The sequence below is a fragment of the Lepidothrix coronata genome, unplaced genomic scaffold (assembly GCF_001604755.1).
Source record: "Lepidothrix coronata isolate B3197 unplaced genomic scaffold, Lepidothrix_coronata-1.0 Scaffold102, whole genome shotgun sequence".
Lineage (NCBI taxonomy): Eukaryota > Metazoa > Chordata > Aves > Passeriformes > Pipridae > Lepidothrix > Lepidothrix coronata.
This window is the reverse complement of record NW_016690282.1, coordinates 1,711,721-1,730,162: the sequence shown is the minus strand read 5'-3', so window position 1 is coordinate 1,730,162 and position 18,442 is coordinate 1,711,721. Positions and strand designations below refer to the sequence as shown.

Below are 18,442 nucleotides of genomic sequence, written 5' to 3'. Positions count from 1 at the left end.
CTCTGAAGCAGCTCTGCAATGCCTTTCTCCCAGCACAGCCAAGCTTCCTTTCAAGACCACTCCCAGTTTCACTGATGAAGAATCCCTTAACCAGCTCTTCTTCAACAATTTTCAGCCCTGATTTCCAGGCATCTAATTTTAGCAGTCACTGTTGAACATCCTCTTGAGTTATTGTTAGAATGAAATGAGGATCATCTGACAGGAACATATCCTTGGTAAGTACTGGGAAGGAATGCTTACGGAGCTTGCATGCCTTCCTGCATCCTAATTGACAATCCTACCACCCGGAGACACACCTTATCCCACCCTTTTTGTTCCTGGTACCTTGTATTTCCAAAAGCAATAAAATCCTGCACCAGCCTCAACTGTACTAGCCATATTTAGCTGTACCATTTTGCTCAGTTATTGTTTCCACAATTACTTCCAATTAGCCATAGGGATTTATTTGTTATTTTTAGGATCATTTCAGCTGAAAAGGCACCTGATTATATGGATCTATATTTGCATGACATCTTTCACTGCAGGATCTCTAAATACTTTGTAGGATATGAATGGATTTCTGCTTGTCTGCAGTGATCCTCCTTCTATAACCAGGAAAACAGGAGCAGTGATCAAAAGACATGTCCAAACTCCCAGAGGAAATTTACACCAAACACAGTAACAGCAGCTTCCAGTTGTGTATGTTAACTATTAAACCTGTGCTAACACAGATGGAGTGAGGTTGGCTACACAGGCATTAAAGGAAATGCCGATACTGTAATTTGAAACAGTTGTCTCTCCTTCCACACTAACAGGTTCAAACAGCGATTGAGCTTGAGGAGGGGGAAAAAAAAAAAAAAGGCTCCTTATCAAATACCAAACAAATGGCCCTTTTCTGCTAATAAGCAGCAATGGGAAAGAACGTGGATTTTCAGAGAGCTCAGTGTACAAACAGATGGGGCTGGGATTTTGCCAGCATGACTTGCCAAGGTTTTGCCCTTTATCACTGTTAAGAAGATCCAATCTCCCAGCTCATTCTTCACACCAGCTTCCCTTCTTCGCGTTTTACCTGTCAGGGAGATGCACCAGCAAAACTCATCCAGATGCACTGAAAAACAGACAACACGTGGGAGCCAGTAGACTGGTGTTTCTCTCTTTTATTTAAAAACAGTGCTTCATTACCATTTGCAAAGGGTTAGGAAGGGTTTCCCCCCTTGCTTAGAGTTTATAAAAGCCAGCAACATGATCAATAATTTATACACATGGATAGTAATACAAAAAAAAGGAATAAAAGCTAAAGATCTAACTACTCCAACCTTCACAATTCCAGCTACTTGATAATAATAGGAATAACCCAATGAATACTGTATGGTCTGAAAGCTACTATACAATATGATACTTAACGAGGGAGGGCGGGAAGTTAGAGGCTGTCACGAAGCCCTGGGATGCAGATACTGCTTCTCCAGAGTCAGCAGGGAAATGGGACCCTGGGCAAGCGGCTTGGGCGTCCTAGGAAATGATCCAGGGGAAGGGAACGCATCCCACCTGGGACACGTCCTGTTCCCCGGCGGTACCTGGCAATGGGAGGTGCTGGGGAGACTGCAAGAAGGGGCAAGTCTGTCGCTGCCATTGGAGGTGCTGCGGCGTCTCAGCCTTGCACTGAAAATCTGCAAGTCTCAAGTAGATCAGCCTGTGAGGTCAGTAAAATACTCCACCAGCTCCGTATCACTCTATAGCCCTGGTTCTCATTTGCTATCAGCCCCAGGTTTTAGCTCCAGCTATTTACAAGCAGGATTTATCATATTAAAAAAATAATTCAAAAAACAAACGAACAAACAAAAAAAAAACCCCATTAAAAAAAAAAAACAAAAACAACCGAAACCAAATCATATCCCCTGGGGTAAAAGAGGATGATTTCGTCACTTGATAATGCAGCCAAACTGAGCTGCCAAAACTACAACACACGCAGCACACACAAAATACTGTGAACAGAAAAAATAGAAAAACATGACCAGAACTGAGACTACTAATGCGGGAGGCCTGATTTCTCTAATTTACTCTGTGGGGAATCAACAAGCCCCTCCACCAGCAGAGAACTGGGAATCTGGTAAGAGATTTCTTGACCCACTTCGGAATAACAACAAAAAAGAATAAAAAAAGCATTCCCAAGATTAACCAGCATTTTGCTGACTGCCAGCCAAATGAGTATCTGGGTGGACGGCTTTAGACACCAGCGATCTCCTGGTGAAATCAGGCAAGATTTTTGGCTGATGTGTTCTTGCTCTACCATGAGCTGAGAGGCAGCATGGGAAGCTTATCTCCTGCACAAGCCTGGACCAGCTGCAGCCCGATACCTGGAAAGGACAACCACTGGCAGCACTGGCAGCCGCTGGCAAGAAGTTGCCTTCCAGGGTCAGCAGTGGCAACGGAGATGGGACTTGGACATCCCAAGACCCATTTAGGCTGCCATCGATGCAGGCACTGCAGAGGGACAGGGGCTATCCTGACAACTCCTGGCTAGAGCGAAGCATACCAGGGATAAACCCCAGAGCCTACTTGTAAAGGGCCCCATTTCATGCTCTTGCTATCAGACTCCTGCTTGCCTTGTTGACTGGAGTTTTCATTGTGGAAGAGAAGTTTACTGGGGTTGCAGGGCGGAGAGGGCAATCAGTAAGGTGGGGGTGGAGGGAACGGGCTTTTCAGACATTAACATCACAAAAAATAGTGTTTTATGCAACAAAGAATCAAGTCTCACTGGTGTATACTACAAAATGTTTGACATTATCCAAGAGCATGTCAAAAATAAAAACACAAAGAAGTTTACATTGGATGTTTTTCTTGTTCACTATGTTGGTTTTCCCCCCCCCTCCTATTTTAAAACAGTGCAAACAGGTAAAACACTTTAAAAATCACCCCTCTGCACCAAGGACAGCATTCCCCCACCCTGCCAGGCTGGAGGGTCACAGGCAGCAGGTCCTCTGCCATGCTGCCTATGCGCTTTCCCTTTGGAGCTAGACTCAGCAAAAGCACTCCCCAGAGCTGTTATTTGAGTTTCCCTTTATTAAATTCCTAAGTGCTCCCCAAATCTGTTCTCTACTTGCCTCCATCTTCACAGCCAGGATGGGAAAATACATATAGGGATGGGCTAGGGAAAAACATGGGTAGAACTGGGAGGCTCTGCTTTGTATTTCCCGCTGATGGAGCTCTGGGTGCTGGAATTGAAAGCCCAGCAGCCAGTGTCTCTTTTCAGGCAGGGAAATGGCTTCATTAACCATTCCACAACTAGCACTTGAGCCAGCTATTCAGAAAAACCTCCTCAGCTCTTGCTGTGCACTTCACATCCACAGATGTCTCAAAACAGGTAAGAACAGGGGGTAAACTTCAACTTCACTTTAGGGACGGGGAAGCGAAGTCTAACGTAGCAACACAACTGCTCCACGGTGGCCCTTGAGGATCACTGACAGAGCCCTGCCCAAAACACAGGTCTCAGACTCCAGAGCTGTCACTCTTTCTTGCTGGGCAAGTCTGCTCCCTCTCAGGCACTGAAACAGCCAAGCCACAGCTATCTTTAAACATGGCTTTGTCTATCTGAACTCATGACACAAGATCCACATAACTGCTTAACCTGGGAAAAGCTGGCTATAGCAGGCTCATACTGAGCTCCCCATTGCCTCCAGGTCCTGTCATGGCTTTTCTTAGAAAAGCTAACCCACCTACAACAGAGCAGCCTCCCAAACATGGGGACAGGGATAACAGTTTGCTAATGTGCTGGGCACCAATACAACTTATTCCCAGTTGAGAATATGCTATACTAGTAGAAGTCATCTTTGTACCAGCACAACTGTACCCACAATGAAATACAGACCAGCACATTAAATAAATCAACTCTTCAAACCAAAATTTTATCAGTATATCATCATGTGCTGGCCAGACCTATTGCAAGACAGTACAAACAGCTACACTTAAAGAAACATTTTTATTCTGCATCAAGAGGAATCCCAGATGCCACCAGACTAGAAGGTGACAAACAGCAAGCTATTTGCCATGCTGCCTGTGTGGTTTCCCTCAGAAAGCCAAACCCTGCTTTGCAAGGGACCTGTGATTGCAGACCCATCACAGGGGCAAGCACTAGCTGCCATCATTCAAATAAGCCAGGGCCCAGTTTAATTTATTAAACGTAATTCATTTTGCATAGGGAGATATAGGCTTTGTCCTCACTTCTTCAGAAGATGGATATAGCCACAGCTTGGCTACTCTGAAAGCATCTCTAGCCAGTTTATAACACATCAGAGCGAAACCAGAGCTGTTGTTTGCCAACAGGGAAGAAAGGCTGAAGAGCTCTCCTGTCATGGCACAACACTCATTCGAGAAACCTTGCTGCAAAATTCCAGCTGGCATGCAAGTTTTTGGGAGGTCCGGTGCTCCGGACACCTAGAACCAGTGAGCTACTTCTGGCCCCCAGCCATGCAAGTGTCCCAGTGTCCCCTCTGCAGCTCACTGCTGAGAGCAGGAAGCTGGGCTATCAGCAAGCTCCCTTAGCAGGGATCTGGCAGCACTAACTATGGAGTCATGGAGACACTGGCTGGTTAACGCACCAGAGGATCCTGGCAGGGAGTGACCAGAGCAGACCAGGCTCAGGTACAAGAGGAATCAGGCTGGATGGTCTTAGAGCAGGTATTACTCGGAGATCAGGGGACCACAGCCCCACAAAGGTTGGGTGCTTCTGCACTAACCCCCTCACATTCCTAAAATATACTCGGGCGGGCTGAAGCTGCCATGCATAGACTCTGCTCGGAGGCAGAAATGGGGCTGGCCTCCCTACTTCCAGAGAGGCCAAGTGGCAGGCAGGGATTGCAGGCAGCACTGCCGGGGCAGGGGAGGGCACTCGGGGAGGGAGAACCCAGCTTTTCAGGAGCCACAGTCAGAACCAGCTGAACTGAACGCAAGGGGGGGGGGGCGCAGCGCCCCCAGGGGTGCTCTGCAAGCTGCGCTCCTCTGCCCACAGCCTGCAGACCTGCTGCCTGAGGAACTGCCTGGGGGCATGGGAAGGGATGGCCTCACTCAGGCCCTCCATTTACAGCGGTAGAACAAGTCCAGTAGAGGCTTTTGCTGCATCCCAGCTCCTCAAGTACCCTGGCTGCCCTTCAGTGGAAATGGCTCCCCTTGAATATAACTATTTGTACCACAAGTCCTCCCTCTTCTACCCCAACTCAGGCAGTAAAAGCCCCCAAACACTCCGAGTCCCTCTCATTTCCTAGATTTTGTGAAAGCCCCAACACCCTGTTCCCCCCCCCTCCCCATTTTCAAGCTAAAATATTTATATACAAACAACAAAAAAATTGTCATAATAGCAACAAACCAAACTTTGGCTTGGGGGGAAAAAAGTAAAAAACCAACAATAAAACCAGAAAAAAAAGTGGCCAACAGGCTGGCAGTTTGGTGTCCTCTTTATCTGTCTATTCCTCCATAGAATCAATTGCTTCAGCATCTCTAGCTTAACTAATGGCTTCCCCATTCTTCCCATTAGAGGTGCTGTGCACAGAGAGGCTCCATGTGTCACTGGGGAAGAGCTAAAAACATGTGTGGTTGCGTGTGGCTGGGCCAGGACACCTCCCCAGGAGCGGAACCTCCACTTGGTGATGTTGCTTAGTGTTAAATGCAGGAAGTTTCCTATTCTGTATCAGTGGTGGATGGAGAAGCACGCGTACAACAGGAGTTGGAAAGGTTTCACCAACAAACCCACACTCCAAGCCGCCCTTCTGGGGGCAGTGGCTCACCCCAGCACCAACTGATGGAGTCGAGGCAGCCTAATAAACTTAGGGTTCTGCACCTCTCTACCAGGTGGTGAGCCCTGCCTCTAACCACTGGGGTTACTGGGAGCACTCCAAGAGCCAGCAGCTGAGCAGGGAGGTCTGGAGAGCAGCAACTCCCCATCACACCACAGCTCACACTGTCATCTTAATGTGCTATCTTTGAAACACAGCGAATTTGATGTATGTGGGAGCAGAAGGGAGATGGTCTTGGGAGCTGTGGAGCCTTCTGCTAAATAATCTCTATGCTTCTTCTAATATGTAGTGTCTATATGGACTCAGCAGACCAGGTGCACAACTTTCTACGAGAGGCTGGGCAAAACAAACCCAGGGGCTCCAATGCAGCTATGTAAGGGCCTGACATAGCTTGTGGTAGGAAGTTCCTATGAACTCAGAGCTTGCACAAACTGCTTCTGCCAGAAACAAAACCACTTCAGGATCACATTTAGATATAAAAGATCCTCTTCCCCCACACAAACCCACATGCTTGTCCCTCACCTCAAGTAGCTTATACATGACTGTTTTTACCTTACTCATGTTGTTTGAAATAGATTACTTGCAGAAGCACCTAAGCAGCTCAGGATGAACAGGAGCAGAGACCTTGCACGCTGGGCCTCAGAGCATCTGCCATGCTCGACTCTTCTGCTAAATTTCTTCCTCTGCAAGGCTGCACGTGCTTCACCTCTGCAAGTTTAACCACTTGCTGTCTGCAGCAGAGGTACTCTGCCTGATCCTGCACTGCATCTGCCACTTCTCGAGGAATGGGACAGCAAGGGAGAAAGATCTTGAAAAGGAGGAATGAAAATTAAGATAATTATAGCCACCAGCAATGGACAACGATCAGCTAGTAAAAGTTCTGTGTGTGGGGGAAAGGTCATCCTCATCAAAAACTTCTTCCAAAGTCTTGTCCCCTATACAGCAGATAACAGCAGAAGTCTTAGAGCAGGTTGAGGGACTCTTCTCTTGTGAAGTCTAAAATTCTGACACTGCTGAAGCTGTCCCAAACCTGTGCGCGTCAGATGATGACAGGAACGAGGAAAGTCTCTGCATTTCCCCCATTTCCAAATGTAAATGACTATTTCCCACCAGCATTTAGGTCCCAGCCGCAGCCAAAGAGTGCTTCCTTCTGCAGACCAGAAACACAGCAGGTGGAGACTTCTCCCTCACGTCCTTCTGTCTCACAGGCACCAAGCACCAGACCCAGGGAAGTAACTCTGTCTGCGTGTTCCTGATTAATTGCATGATATCAGTTTCTAACCGCTTTCCTTATCACTAATTGCCTTTTCCGTGATTGGTAGGATAAGCTATGCACCAACATACAGACACGGAAATGCATTATTTTTACCACAGTTTAAAAAAAAAAAAAACCAAAAATGAAACAAAAAAAAAACCAAAACAAAAAAAAAAGCACAATCTTTGGAACAAAAGAATTAAAGGCAGAAATTTAAAGGAAAAAAAAATACATATTCAAAGAACATAGTGAGGTATAAAAAAGTATTTTCTCTTTTGTTTTTTTGTTTTTCCTCCTCAACTTGCTATAGAGTTCCTCTACTAGTAAATATTGCAATAGCCAGGCCTCATGACTTGGGGGGGCTGTCCCACTTGCAGGGGGCTCACGTCACTTCAGTAGGGGGCAAATCGGCTGTAGCCACCTCGGTATAAACTCGCCTGTAGAAATGAAACGGGAGAAGAAAAGGTTGTTAGGAGAACTGTGAAGTGATACCTAGGACAGCACCCAAATGCTTTTGGAAGGACCAATGGACCTGTCCTGGCACTGGCCCACCACCATCAGCACCTCTAAGAAGCAAGAGAGAACTCTGTCTGCAAATCCAAAGACGTGGCTCAGGAGAACATGCTCATGGCCAGCCAAGCTGGAGGTGAAGTTTGGCAAGTCTTAGTGGAAGGGAGCTCAGTACCAGAGAGGGGAGTCATGAGTCCTAATCTCAAGCTACATTTTTAGGCTGCCTTTATAGATAGATAGCAGACACCAAGACTTCTAGGATGCTCTTTACCTCACCTTAGGGTGATATGATGACCAGGTACTCTAGAATCACCTGCTTTTCCCTCACTGACCCTAAAAAGAATCCACATGATGAGCTGAGGCTGAAACAGAGGTGTTACACTGCAGTTATCTATTTTTAGGTGTCTTTTTCTCTGAACACATTTGTATTCCAGCCTCTGCAACAACTTAGCTACTGCGCTGGCTAGCAGATGGGCAAGCGTGTGTTTTCACCAAGCTGCTCCACTCGTCTCTGATGCCAGCATACCTCATTCCTACCCTTGCATAACTACTGCTGGCAGGCAGGACACCGCATCCTTCCACTAGTGGAAGAGGGAACCAAGTGAAGCAGCTTTGCTGCAAGATGTCACAAGAAAAACTTATTCCCTTGCTTCCTACAATGGAAAATGGCACAAAAGGGCGTCTTGAATCTCAAACTATTGCTGATTTTTGCTCTATATATCACTTTGATACAGTTCTACTGATTCACCAGCAGTGTTCTGGCTCCTGGCACTTCTGGTCAGTTTTAATTTTCATTTTTTATTGTACTAGTTGATGTGCAAGACCAAGTAATAACTGGCCTCCTAAAACCTGGTTCCTTTCTTAGTGCACACACACATATGAATGCAGAACAACTGGGAACCCAGCACTGCAGCTAAGAACCTCCTCCCTCAACACAAAAGTCTTTCTGGGTGAAGTTTCATTGCCCTGTACCCAGTGAACAGCTGTTCCCCACAGTGGAAATGAGAAACAGCACAAGAAAGAAAATCCCACTTACCACAGCGCCAACTCCGTAGCTAGCGGCAGGGGCAAGGGCATGGTAAGGATCTGCTGTGTACACCCTGCCATAACTGAAGAGAGGGAGAAAAGATATAAAAAGAAAAAAAAAAAAAAGTCACTCGGGAGGGGCAGAGAAATAGCTGTCTGACCACAGGTAATGGAAGAAGCAGCATGCCCTTCCACACACATGTATGCACACATGCACACACAGGCAGCCTCTCTGTGAAGAGAACCAATGGGCATGCTGCCATGCATCGGTATGAGATGGGCAAGAGAACGGCCTGCATGGAGGGATATGGTAGAAGCCATGAGCTTGACCTGTAGGGAAGAGGTCATTGCCTTTGAAATGACAGCTAGTATATCCCTTACCTCACGTGATGCAATTTGGGAGGAGAGTGACTGCTGGCGCTAGCGCTACTGGCACGGTAACAGCTGCTACATGGAAAGCAGTGAGGGATTCTCCATAATGAAAAGAGAGCATAAACTTTAATGGTCTCGCATGTGCTAGGATTAAAACACGGCCTCACTGCACAGGAGATGAAAAATCTTAAGGCAAGCACTCTGATGATGACAATCCTTTGTATCTATTCAGAGCTGCATGTTACAGCATCCTAGAGCACTGCATGAGCTGAGTCATTTTTACTTTATGGATGGGGAAAGAAACGCACCCAGCGATTAAGCAACCTGCCCAGAGTCACAGAGCAAGGAAAGCCAGATCTCTGACTCTGAGGCTGTAACCACACTGCCTCCTTTGTGCAGAGAATCACAAGGATAGGGAAGAGGCTAGGATTTGTGCCAGCTCACATACACCGGAGTGCAATACTGGGAGTCTGGGAGTAGAGACAAACCGTGCATTCAAGTCTTTTGTGTTGGGTTGTCCATGCATGTGTGCGCATGCGAGTGCAAGAAAGACCAAAAAATGGGGGAAAGAAGTAGAAGTTCTGTAATGGATCGATGCTCCTTGAATCCCTGAGCACAGCAAGCTAACCCCCATGGACACCTGTCCCTTACATACCCATCGCTGTAAGCTGCTGCAGCGGCTGCAGCGGCCGTGGCTGCTGTTGCAGTAGCAGGCTGTGCATATCTGTAGGCTGCGTATCCACCCTGCAGGAGAGAAGAGAACTGACTTTACAGATACCTGTCCACCCACGCAGAGCATAAAAAAAAAATTTAAATAAAAGTCACACACATCACAAGGAGAGGAAGTATTTCAAACTGCATCAGCTCCCATGTCTTGTCTATCGCAAGCATCACCCATTAACTCATGTAATATTCCTTTCCTTAGAGGGACCAGGGAGGCTCTTCCACTACTCTGTTTAGCAGAAAAAATATACTGAAGAAGACTAAGCATGGTTATAACCCTGCAGAAAATGCACTTTGGCATGGAGGAACTGAAAACCAGAATAGACCTGAAATCTTGCATGTAACGTAATTTTAATGGTCCCTTCCTCTTAAGCTGGAGAAATTAGAGGTGGACACTTTCTGTGAAGTGTGTATTTTAGAAAGGGGACCGTTAAGAGAAATTCCTGCATTTATTTATTATTATTTTTTACCTCTCTTTTTTTAAGCCTGGAAAACACAAAAGACTAGAATTTAATTTAGTCCACATGTGCAAAAGTACCAATAGCCAGAGAAGCAAAAGAGCAGTCAGGAAAAGATGGTCAGAGAAGACAGTCCTTAGTGGGTTCAGGGCTGTCAACAAGCAAACTGACAAGGAAGCCAATCAGACTGTTCTACCTTCCCCTCCATATGAAAAGGACACAGGTCAAGGGAAATTATTCCAGAGCAGTCTGTACTGCTGCTGCTTTTCTGCCCGTGCTACACATTGTAGCAAAGGGGCTTACACTGAGCAGAGGTAGTTACTAAAAATGTGCTTACAGCTGTGTTGGCAAAACATGAATCCTGACTCAGAGAAAGACCTGTGAGTCTTCTCCTGGAACTCCCACAAGGAGCTCCTGGGGCAGAGCAAGGCTTGGCCCAGGCTCTGCACACCCTGCAGTACTGAAGGGTCAAGGCCAGCCACCTTTCAGACCAGGGGCAAAGGTGGCACAGCAGGAAGCAAAGGGGACTCTGAAGCCCTGGTTAGGTCTCTCCTTACTGGACACTTCTGAACACATTTTTGTTAACTTACAGGGGAAGGGGGAATGGTAAATGAACCATGGCTTTGACTTGCTTGAAACACAATGAGCCATTAAAAAAAAAAAATCAGAAAATTCCAGATTGTTTCTGGCCTTTTCTTTTCTTTTTTTCTTCCAAATGACATTTCAGGTTTTGAAGGAGCAGAAGGCAGAGTTATGCTCTTCACCTCCAGAATCAGCTCAACATACCTCTACCACTTATATATCCTTTGCACATATGTAACTAAGAGTACCAGATCAGCTCTACCACAGAACTGTGTTTGCTCAGCAGTGCTCAGTTTGGGGCTAGGTAGTTTTTAAATTAGAAGTAATGATTTTAAACTAATTTTGGTTGCTTTTGTGGGGCCCGTGTTAGTCCCATGGAGGCTAACACGCTATCGAAAACATGTTTGCAGACCCTTTCCTACTCCAGAGGAGAGGGACCTGCAGCCTCTTCAATTTTCTAGTTAACAGAAGAAAAAGTAACCCATATCTACACCTGTGAAACATCACCACATGACCTGGAAGAGGCGTCACGTTGCAGTTTTGCCCTTTTAATCTCACTTGGCTGTTTCAAACTCTGCATTGTGGATTGATGGTTTGGGGATCCTTAGCTTGGTTTTGTCATGGTATCACTGCACCATTATTTCCACCTCCAAAACATGATGGAGGCAACTGCAATGAGGCGCAGCCTTAATCCAAACCAAACCTTCAGAGATCTCACCAAATTAAAACAAGACTTCATATCATTGTTATTGAGTTATTCCCTTAGGTTTATCAGCTTCCTGAACCCTTGATCTGTTACTTGGGCACAGCTAAGAGGTACTTTCTCCTGGCACCGCCCTCTGCAGGGCAGCTGACTTCAGCATGCACCCTGATTCCCACCCTGCCCCACACTTGCCAGTCACATTTTTGATCAGAAGCCACTTCAAATGTGCCTGGCACATACTCTGAACATGACAGCAAGATGCAGTTTGAAACCAAAAAGGCTTATCATGTAATTATCTTTTAACTCATGTCTCTCATAAAGGAAAACGAAACAAAAACAAACCAAAACAAAACAAAAAAAAAGAAGAAGAAGAAGAAAAGAAGGGTTGGAATCAGGTGTGGGGGGGGAATGGCGTAACATTTATTAATCAAAATTAAAAACTAAGCATGCTGACATCTGGAGCTAGAACAACCAGCAAAGTCACCACGTTCAGACTCATATTGGCTAGTTCTATCCATCCCAGCATTCTCTTGGGACAGCAGTTCGCCCTAGGCTCTACCACAAGCTCAGTGAAGTACACAGCCTCAAGTACTAGAGCGTGCAGCCACAACAACCTGCTATTACGGAAACAGTCAGTCACCACTGGAGTTAACATTCCAACCTTAACGACTCCCGCAGCCTCCCGCCCTCGCCCCCCAAAATGGCTCCCACCCTAGCCCTGTCCCACACCACAATGTTAATAATTATAACAAGCAATAACCCATCTGTTATATCAGAGAAGGGAACAGAGACTCCACTGAGAGATTTAGAGCGGGATGTTAACATTTCTTCAGTCAACTGCACAACAAACAAAAAGAAAAAAAAAAAAACAGGAGAAATAATTCATTGGAGAAATGAAGTTAAGAAATAGCTGACGTGTATTGCTTTTTAACCATGCACTGATGCAAAATTGAAGCTACTGGTTATTTAAAAAAGGAAAAAAACAAAAAAAATCTCAGGATAGAGGTACACACGTACAGGCAGACCTGCTCAGTTCAAAGCGATCTGCAAAGTCTACTTATGTGTACTCCAAATAAAACCAAAAATGGGGATTATAATGGCCATGGTGCATTCCTGTCATAGGAGCAATGAGTGGGGACAGCTGGGAGACTTCTGACACAGGGATGTATTCAGCATGACCAGCAGGTCCAAATACACCAAAACAGGGTGAAAGAAAGAGGAGGAACTATTGCAACTGTTATTCATTATTTCATAAATCCTTTCACCAAGCTCTGGGACCTGTACAGAGCAAAGCAGACACTGTACAGGTTGCTTCATCCAGCTGATGCTCCTGTTCTCCATAACCCAGTGCCCACCTACATAATTCCATAAATGCATCTAAAGCCCTGCTCAGTTTGTCCAATGCACCAGATATTTTCTCCTGCTATTCCTGTTCACATAGAACTTTTAACTGATATGCAGAGCTCATCTGTAACCTCAGCTGCATAGTCCTAAAACCCCTAGTGATTTCTGGTGCCACTCACTTCAGGTACTCCAGTAAATATAAACTATAACAGAGTAGAGCATCTGCAATAATGAGGAATAATCACGTTTACCAATTAAATAAATAATTATTTAAAAAAAAAAAGCCCTTGCTAGCTTCCCCACATTCCTCCAGTGCCACACAGCCAAACTGCAACAGAAGACACCACTGAGTGACAGAGTGCCTGAAACTCAGGACAGCCATGCAAACTCCCGCTCCAATCTATTTGATTCCACAGGGACAGGTTGCCCACCTAGGTTCAGTTTTTTAAAATCTTTAGCCTCATCTCAAAAGAGATGAGTCTGTCTGAGCTGCTTGCAAAGATGTTAAGTCAGAGACCTTTCCATTACTGGGACAGTTTAATCACTGCCTACACAAGGAAACAGGAACTAATGAGAAGGGTTATGAATTTTTACTGGGCAGTAACAACCAAAAGGACTGTGTAAATCAAGATTATACAGGCTTTTGGATTGTCTGGGGAACATGTGAGAGAGGAACACAAGCTTAGATGTTGCTTATATTAATTCAAAGTTCTCTTTCTCTGGCTATCTGGCCAGTGTTGCCGGGACTATGCTGAACCCTTTCCCCATGTAGCACTTGGGCCTTCAGACCTCAACTGCCTGTATTAGTCAGGTATTCACAAAAGCCCAAATTTAAAATGATTCTTCTGCAATGTTACTGTCCTTGGCTCATCAACAAAGCAATTTTTTTTTTTAAAATTCCTTCTTTAATGTTAGATGACAGCTTTTTCAGTACTGTCTTATATTCTCTGAAATAATACAAACATGGAAGAACAACGTACACAGGAAGCTGCAATCCCAACTAAAGCAGCATTCCAATTACTGAGCATGTTAATGTAAATAAATGAGCACAATGCAATTCAGCTCAAAATAAGTCCATCTTCTCTTCCACTCTTCAGGTCCATATTAGGTGATCAATCCAAAGAGAGCGGGAGGAAATCCAACACTACAGCTTACTATGCCAGTGTATCCTATGGTATAAGCCTCCCTTTTTTTTTTTTTTTTCCCTTCCTGCCTTAGACAGGCACACAAAGTATGTTGCTGGCCCTCTTTACTTCAAAGAGCCTTAATACCCCTAAGGCACAAGCATACACATAACCCTGGAGAAATGTGTAACTTATGGTACCAGTTAGATACATTCGACCACCTGCCAAGTTTAGGCAGCGAGCCCAATTTTAGGATCTTCTATTTGTCATCTCTCAAATGTGTCTTCTCCACCCCCAAACTGCCATATAACAGAATTTAAGAAGCAGAAAGGGCTAGAACCCCTTCTGGTATTTCTGTATTAGAAGGGTGGCATATGTGCACCAGGAATGAGCATGAATGAATTAAAAGAGGTGACAGGACAACGGTGTCCATTGCAGCAGGTGCTTCTAACATGGTAATGGGACAAGCATGACCTTGTTAACCCTTCCACTGAATTTATGTTTTGTTGGTTTTTTTTAGTTTTTGTTGTTTTGGTTTGGGTTTTTTTATTTTGAATGAAATGCCACTCAGTATGAAATCTGGACACACGCCACCCTGCTACAGCGGGGGCTTGGATCACACGTGAGTCTGCGCTGCCCTAAAAAAGCCTCTGTTCCCATCTCTAATGTGGTGCTGGAATGGTTAGTATAATTCAGTTTGTTCCACTGCAATCCACAATCTGATTGGTTGGCAGGTCACACTGGCACTCCTACCTGAGGTATTTTAGCGCTAATGATTGGTTCCTGTAAGACTATTCTATAACAGAACACAGGAAGAGCAGTTCAAAAAAACACAGCTGTGGAAAGAAACAATCATACAAACAGCCCGCAGCGGGGCTCACCAGCCTTTTCTTTCCAGTGGATGCAAGCACGCTTTTCACAGGCAGGAGCGGTCTTCGCATGGGTGGGTTTGTTTGGGTTTCCCCCCCACCACCCAGATTGACCCCATTGTAGAAGAAAGATAACCTTTCTTATGATCCGAAATGAAGCCCTCTGCATCCTGGGGCAGGTTGTTTTATCAATTCAGGTGTCTTGCCAGAGTGGGACGCATCCAACAACAGATGGAATGCCTTCTTCATAGAAGAAATGGCTAGCAGGATGGTTGCCCCAGGAAAGAAAAAAGGAGTGAGGAAAAGGAGGAGGAGGAAAATGAGAAATCGGTGCGTAGCATATATGCAGAAAAAGCAGCCCAAACTTGGGACACTTCCCTTCCATCTTGCCTATGACTAACCACTCCCTGCCAGCTTAGCTCCTTTTTCTACCCTTCCTTCACACAACCCTATGGGCTCAGGCATCTTAAGAGAACCTCAATTTAACTTCCCCCCAGTCCTAACTGAAGTATCCTCTGCCATCCCTTCCAAAATCTGGACAAGTCTATCACACCAACCAGAGGGATGGAAGCACTGCAGTGAAAAGCACGACAAATCAGTGGGACACAGGGACACTGCAATCATTCCACCTGTGACAAAGAAATCGTTTGGAAAGGCAATTTCAAGTTTGGATTATGATAACTTTTTCCTGAGCTCCACTGGAGGGCTTTGAGCAGCAATAACATAGGAAAAAGCACCACCATCTACCTTAATGGAGTTCCCTCTTCTATCAGCCTGCTTTCTGACAGAGAGACCATAGCCACCAACAGCAGTCATCAGAAGTCCACCTAACGGTTCTAACCTGACTTGGGGGCTTGCTTTTGTGTTACGTGATGGTAGTGCACTGCAGCACCAAGTCGTTATGGGTATTCTTCATTACTGAAGTCTCTGTCCTTAAAACATGTTAAGTCTCTCTCCCCACCTGCAACAGAAGCTCTGAAGGAGCTTTCTCAAAAGAAGCAGGGAGTAACCCTGGCCAGTCTTTCCTTTCAATGTGGCAGACTCTTATACGCCACACTGAGGGAAGAGGCAATGTGGCAGACTCTTATACGCCACACTGAGGGAAGAGGCACTAAGCATCACTCATTTTCTTGGTTACTTGCTGTAGCAAAGTCAGTGGTGGGTAAAGCTAGTGTTTTAGGCGTGAAACAGGAAAACCCACAATCTTCTGTTGTCCTTGACACAGTTTTATAAAGAAACACTTGACTAGGCAGATCAATTTTTAAAGGACTGCACACATAACAGTATATGTAAGAATGAAGAAATGCACCCAGTATCTCTATGCTCAGAGAGCACATCTTCCAACTGGTATACCTGGGCTGGGAAAAGCACCTCTACAAGACTTGATCCTCTACATAAGCCAACAAAATCCAAAAGCTAGTTCCATCCATTATCCTGAGTCTAACCCCAGGATCCTCTTTATAAATGTCAGGAATAGCACCTTCAAAGGAATGGGAATGCGAAATTCATGCTGACAACTGTGCCACTACCCAGTACAAAACTTCCCCAGCTCCAAAGAGCTATGACCTACAATATCACAAAAGGAAACTCCGCTAGAGCTAGGCAGGCCACAAGTTGCAATGGCAGTAGTGAACCTGAACGTATTTGCTTTGAAAGGCATATTCCTGCTCTGCAACAGCTCTCCCCCTCCCACTTTTCTCACTGGCCAGTTCAAATACCTCCATCTACAACCCACCTAGGTAAACATAGATGCCCTGGAGATTTGCAATACAGACTGACTGGGTAGGACAAAGACAATGACAGGACAAAGTCTCCCATGGTATCACAGCTAATTCCCAGACAGGAGGAGGCTGCTGACTCTTGTAACCGAACATCTCAACATATTTGTACTCTACAATTCCCCAAAGAGATGAGAGAATCTAGCCTATTTAGGTACCATTTCTACTAGCAAAATCAGATGTCAGTTTTCACTCTAGCATCTCAGTCTCCATTTTTAATCAGTCCCAGTGTCTTCCCCAAAGGGAAAAGCTCCACATCCCAGTGGCACATGAACATTTTTAAACATACAGCTTGCTCAGTTTAGTGTGGGCTGCACAAATCAAACCTGAAAGGGCCCCAAGAGGGAAGAGAAAGGGGAGGGTGAAGGGGGAGAAGGAAAGGGAAGGTCTGAGGCTAAACCAGTCCTGTTATTTTTATATTCAAATTATGAGAGAAGTGTTGAGAGAAATTTTAATTTGCTAGTCGTCTCTCAGGCTGATTAGTATCAGTGTGCGTGTGGGGGACAGGACACCCAGTGAACTGACCCTGGCAATGATCAGGAAACCCAAAGGCTTAGGTCTTGCACCCAGGGGCAAGCGCAGTGACAGAGAAGCATGCTTGCATTCCTAAATATATAAATATATATATCCACAAGGAAGAAGAAAATTAAAGTAAATGATATTTAAAAAAACAAACCAAACCAAACAAACAAACCAAAAGAAAAAGAAAACAAAACAAAAAAAAGGCTGGCTTGTCAGGGGTTGGGGACGAGAAGGCTCCGGTGTGTGTACTTACATAGAGGTCAGCACCGTAAAATCCGTCCTGGTAAACCACACTGCAGAAAATCCACACAAAAACAAAAAAACAAAAAAACAAAAAACAAAAGAACAGAAAACACATTCCGGTTATTGAGGACGGCAGCATGCACATGCGTTTTACACAGGCAGGTGATGTATGAATCCACAACCTGGGCTTTTGGCAGGAGCAAATCAGCAAGAGAATGTGTGTGCGCACGCACGCTAGACGGCTCCAAGTCATCTTCCATGGCATGCAGAGGGGGAAGGGGCGGGCAGAGGGGGAGACAGTATGCGAAGGAGAGAGGGAGGGGAACCACCATCTTGTACAATAAATATAGACTCAAAAAGATCTGATGTCCTGAAGAAGAGAAACAAGGGTTTAGAAACCTCCACTCTTGGTTATTTTCCTGGAATGAGTTTAGTTACCCCCTAAGCATGTGGAAACATTGGCTTCCTGAAGTGGGTTTGTGAAATTGAGGAGCCCCTCAGAAGGCATCCCACGGGGGCTGGAATCACCTATGTCAGGAAGTGTGGTTCAGAGACTTGTGCCTGATTACATATTTCAGGCTTCACAGGGCTGCATGACTTTGTTTCTGACATCCATACATCACCTGCTTTTACCCTGCACATTAGACATGCGATAAGATTTGGCTGATCACACAAGCATGCAAAGTATTATTATTCAGCATCTTAAAGAACCGATGCAACACCTCAGGAAAACAAGTCAATCAATTCTGATCAAAGTAAACACAGAGAAATGTAATTGAAAAGAAAAAACCAAAAATACCCACAATGCATTGCTTTCACAAGCAGAGATAATGAGCTAAAAAGGTTAGGTGACTGGTCCAAGGTCCGAGAATTGAAAGGTGCAGTGGGAGTCCCTGGTAGTAACAACCTATTCCATAGCAGAAAGGAGCAACTGGAAGGGTTTCCATGGGATGGTGCTTTTTCTGCTTTAAGCCATAGTTTTCTTTCTCTCAGAACTTCAAGCAGGAAAACTGTTAAACAGAGCCTGGGGTTCCCAAAGAGCTGCTCTTGCCAGAGCATTCACTAGCTTAAGACTATGCAGCTTGCTCTGGGGACAGGGGTTGGGGAAGGATGAGGAAGGAAGAGAGGGTATGCCCCCCACCCATTTGAGTTCAGCGTGTGCTTCACA

The 18,442-nt window shown here is 45.3% G+C and overlaps 1 protein-coding gene across 9 annotated transcripts in view; it reads right to left on the bottom strand.

Moving 5' to 3' along the window:
- Positions 1–1,121: 1,121 nt before the first annotated feature.
- RBFOX2 (RNA binding protein, fox-1 homolog 2) overlaps positions 1,122–18,442 on the bottom strand; it is a 173,671-nt gene continuing 156,350 nt past the window's right edge. For 4 of the 9 annotated variants that reach the window (XM_017823353.1, XM_017823354.1, XM_017823359.1 and 1 more), the window contains 4 exons: positions 17,285–17,324; positions 9,584–9,672; positions 8,567–8,639; positions 1,122–7,457 (listed from right to left, as the gene is read on the bottom strand). In XM_017823353.1, coding sequence (XP_017678842.1) covers positions 7,413–7,457; positions 8,567–8,639; positions 9,584–9,672; positions 17,285–17,324 — 247 coding nt within the window. In that variant the 3' untranslated portion in view covers positions 1,122–7,412. The other 5 variants (XM_017823352.1, XM_017823358.1, XM_017823356.1 and 2 more) reach the window with 3 other exon arrangements.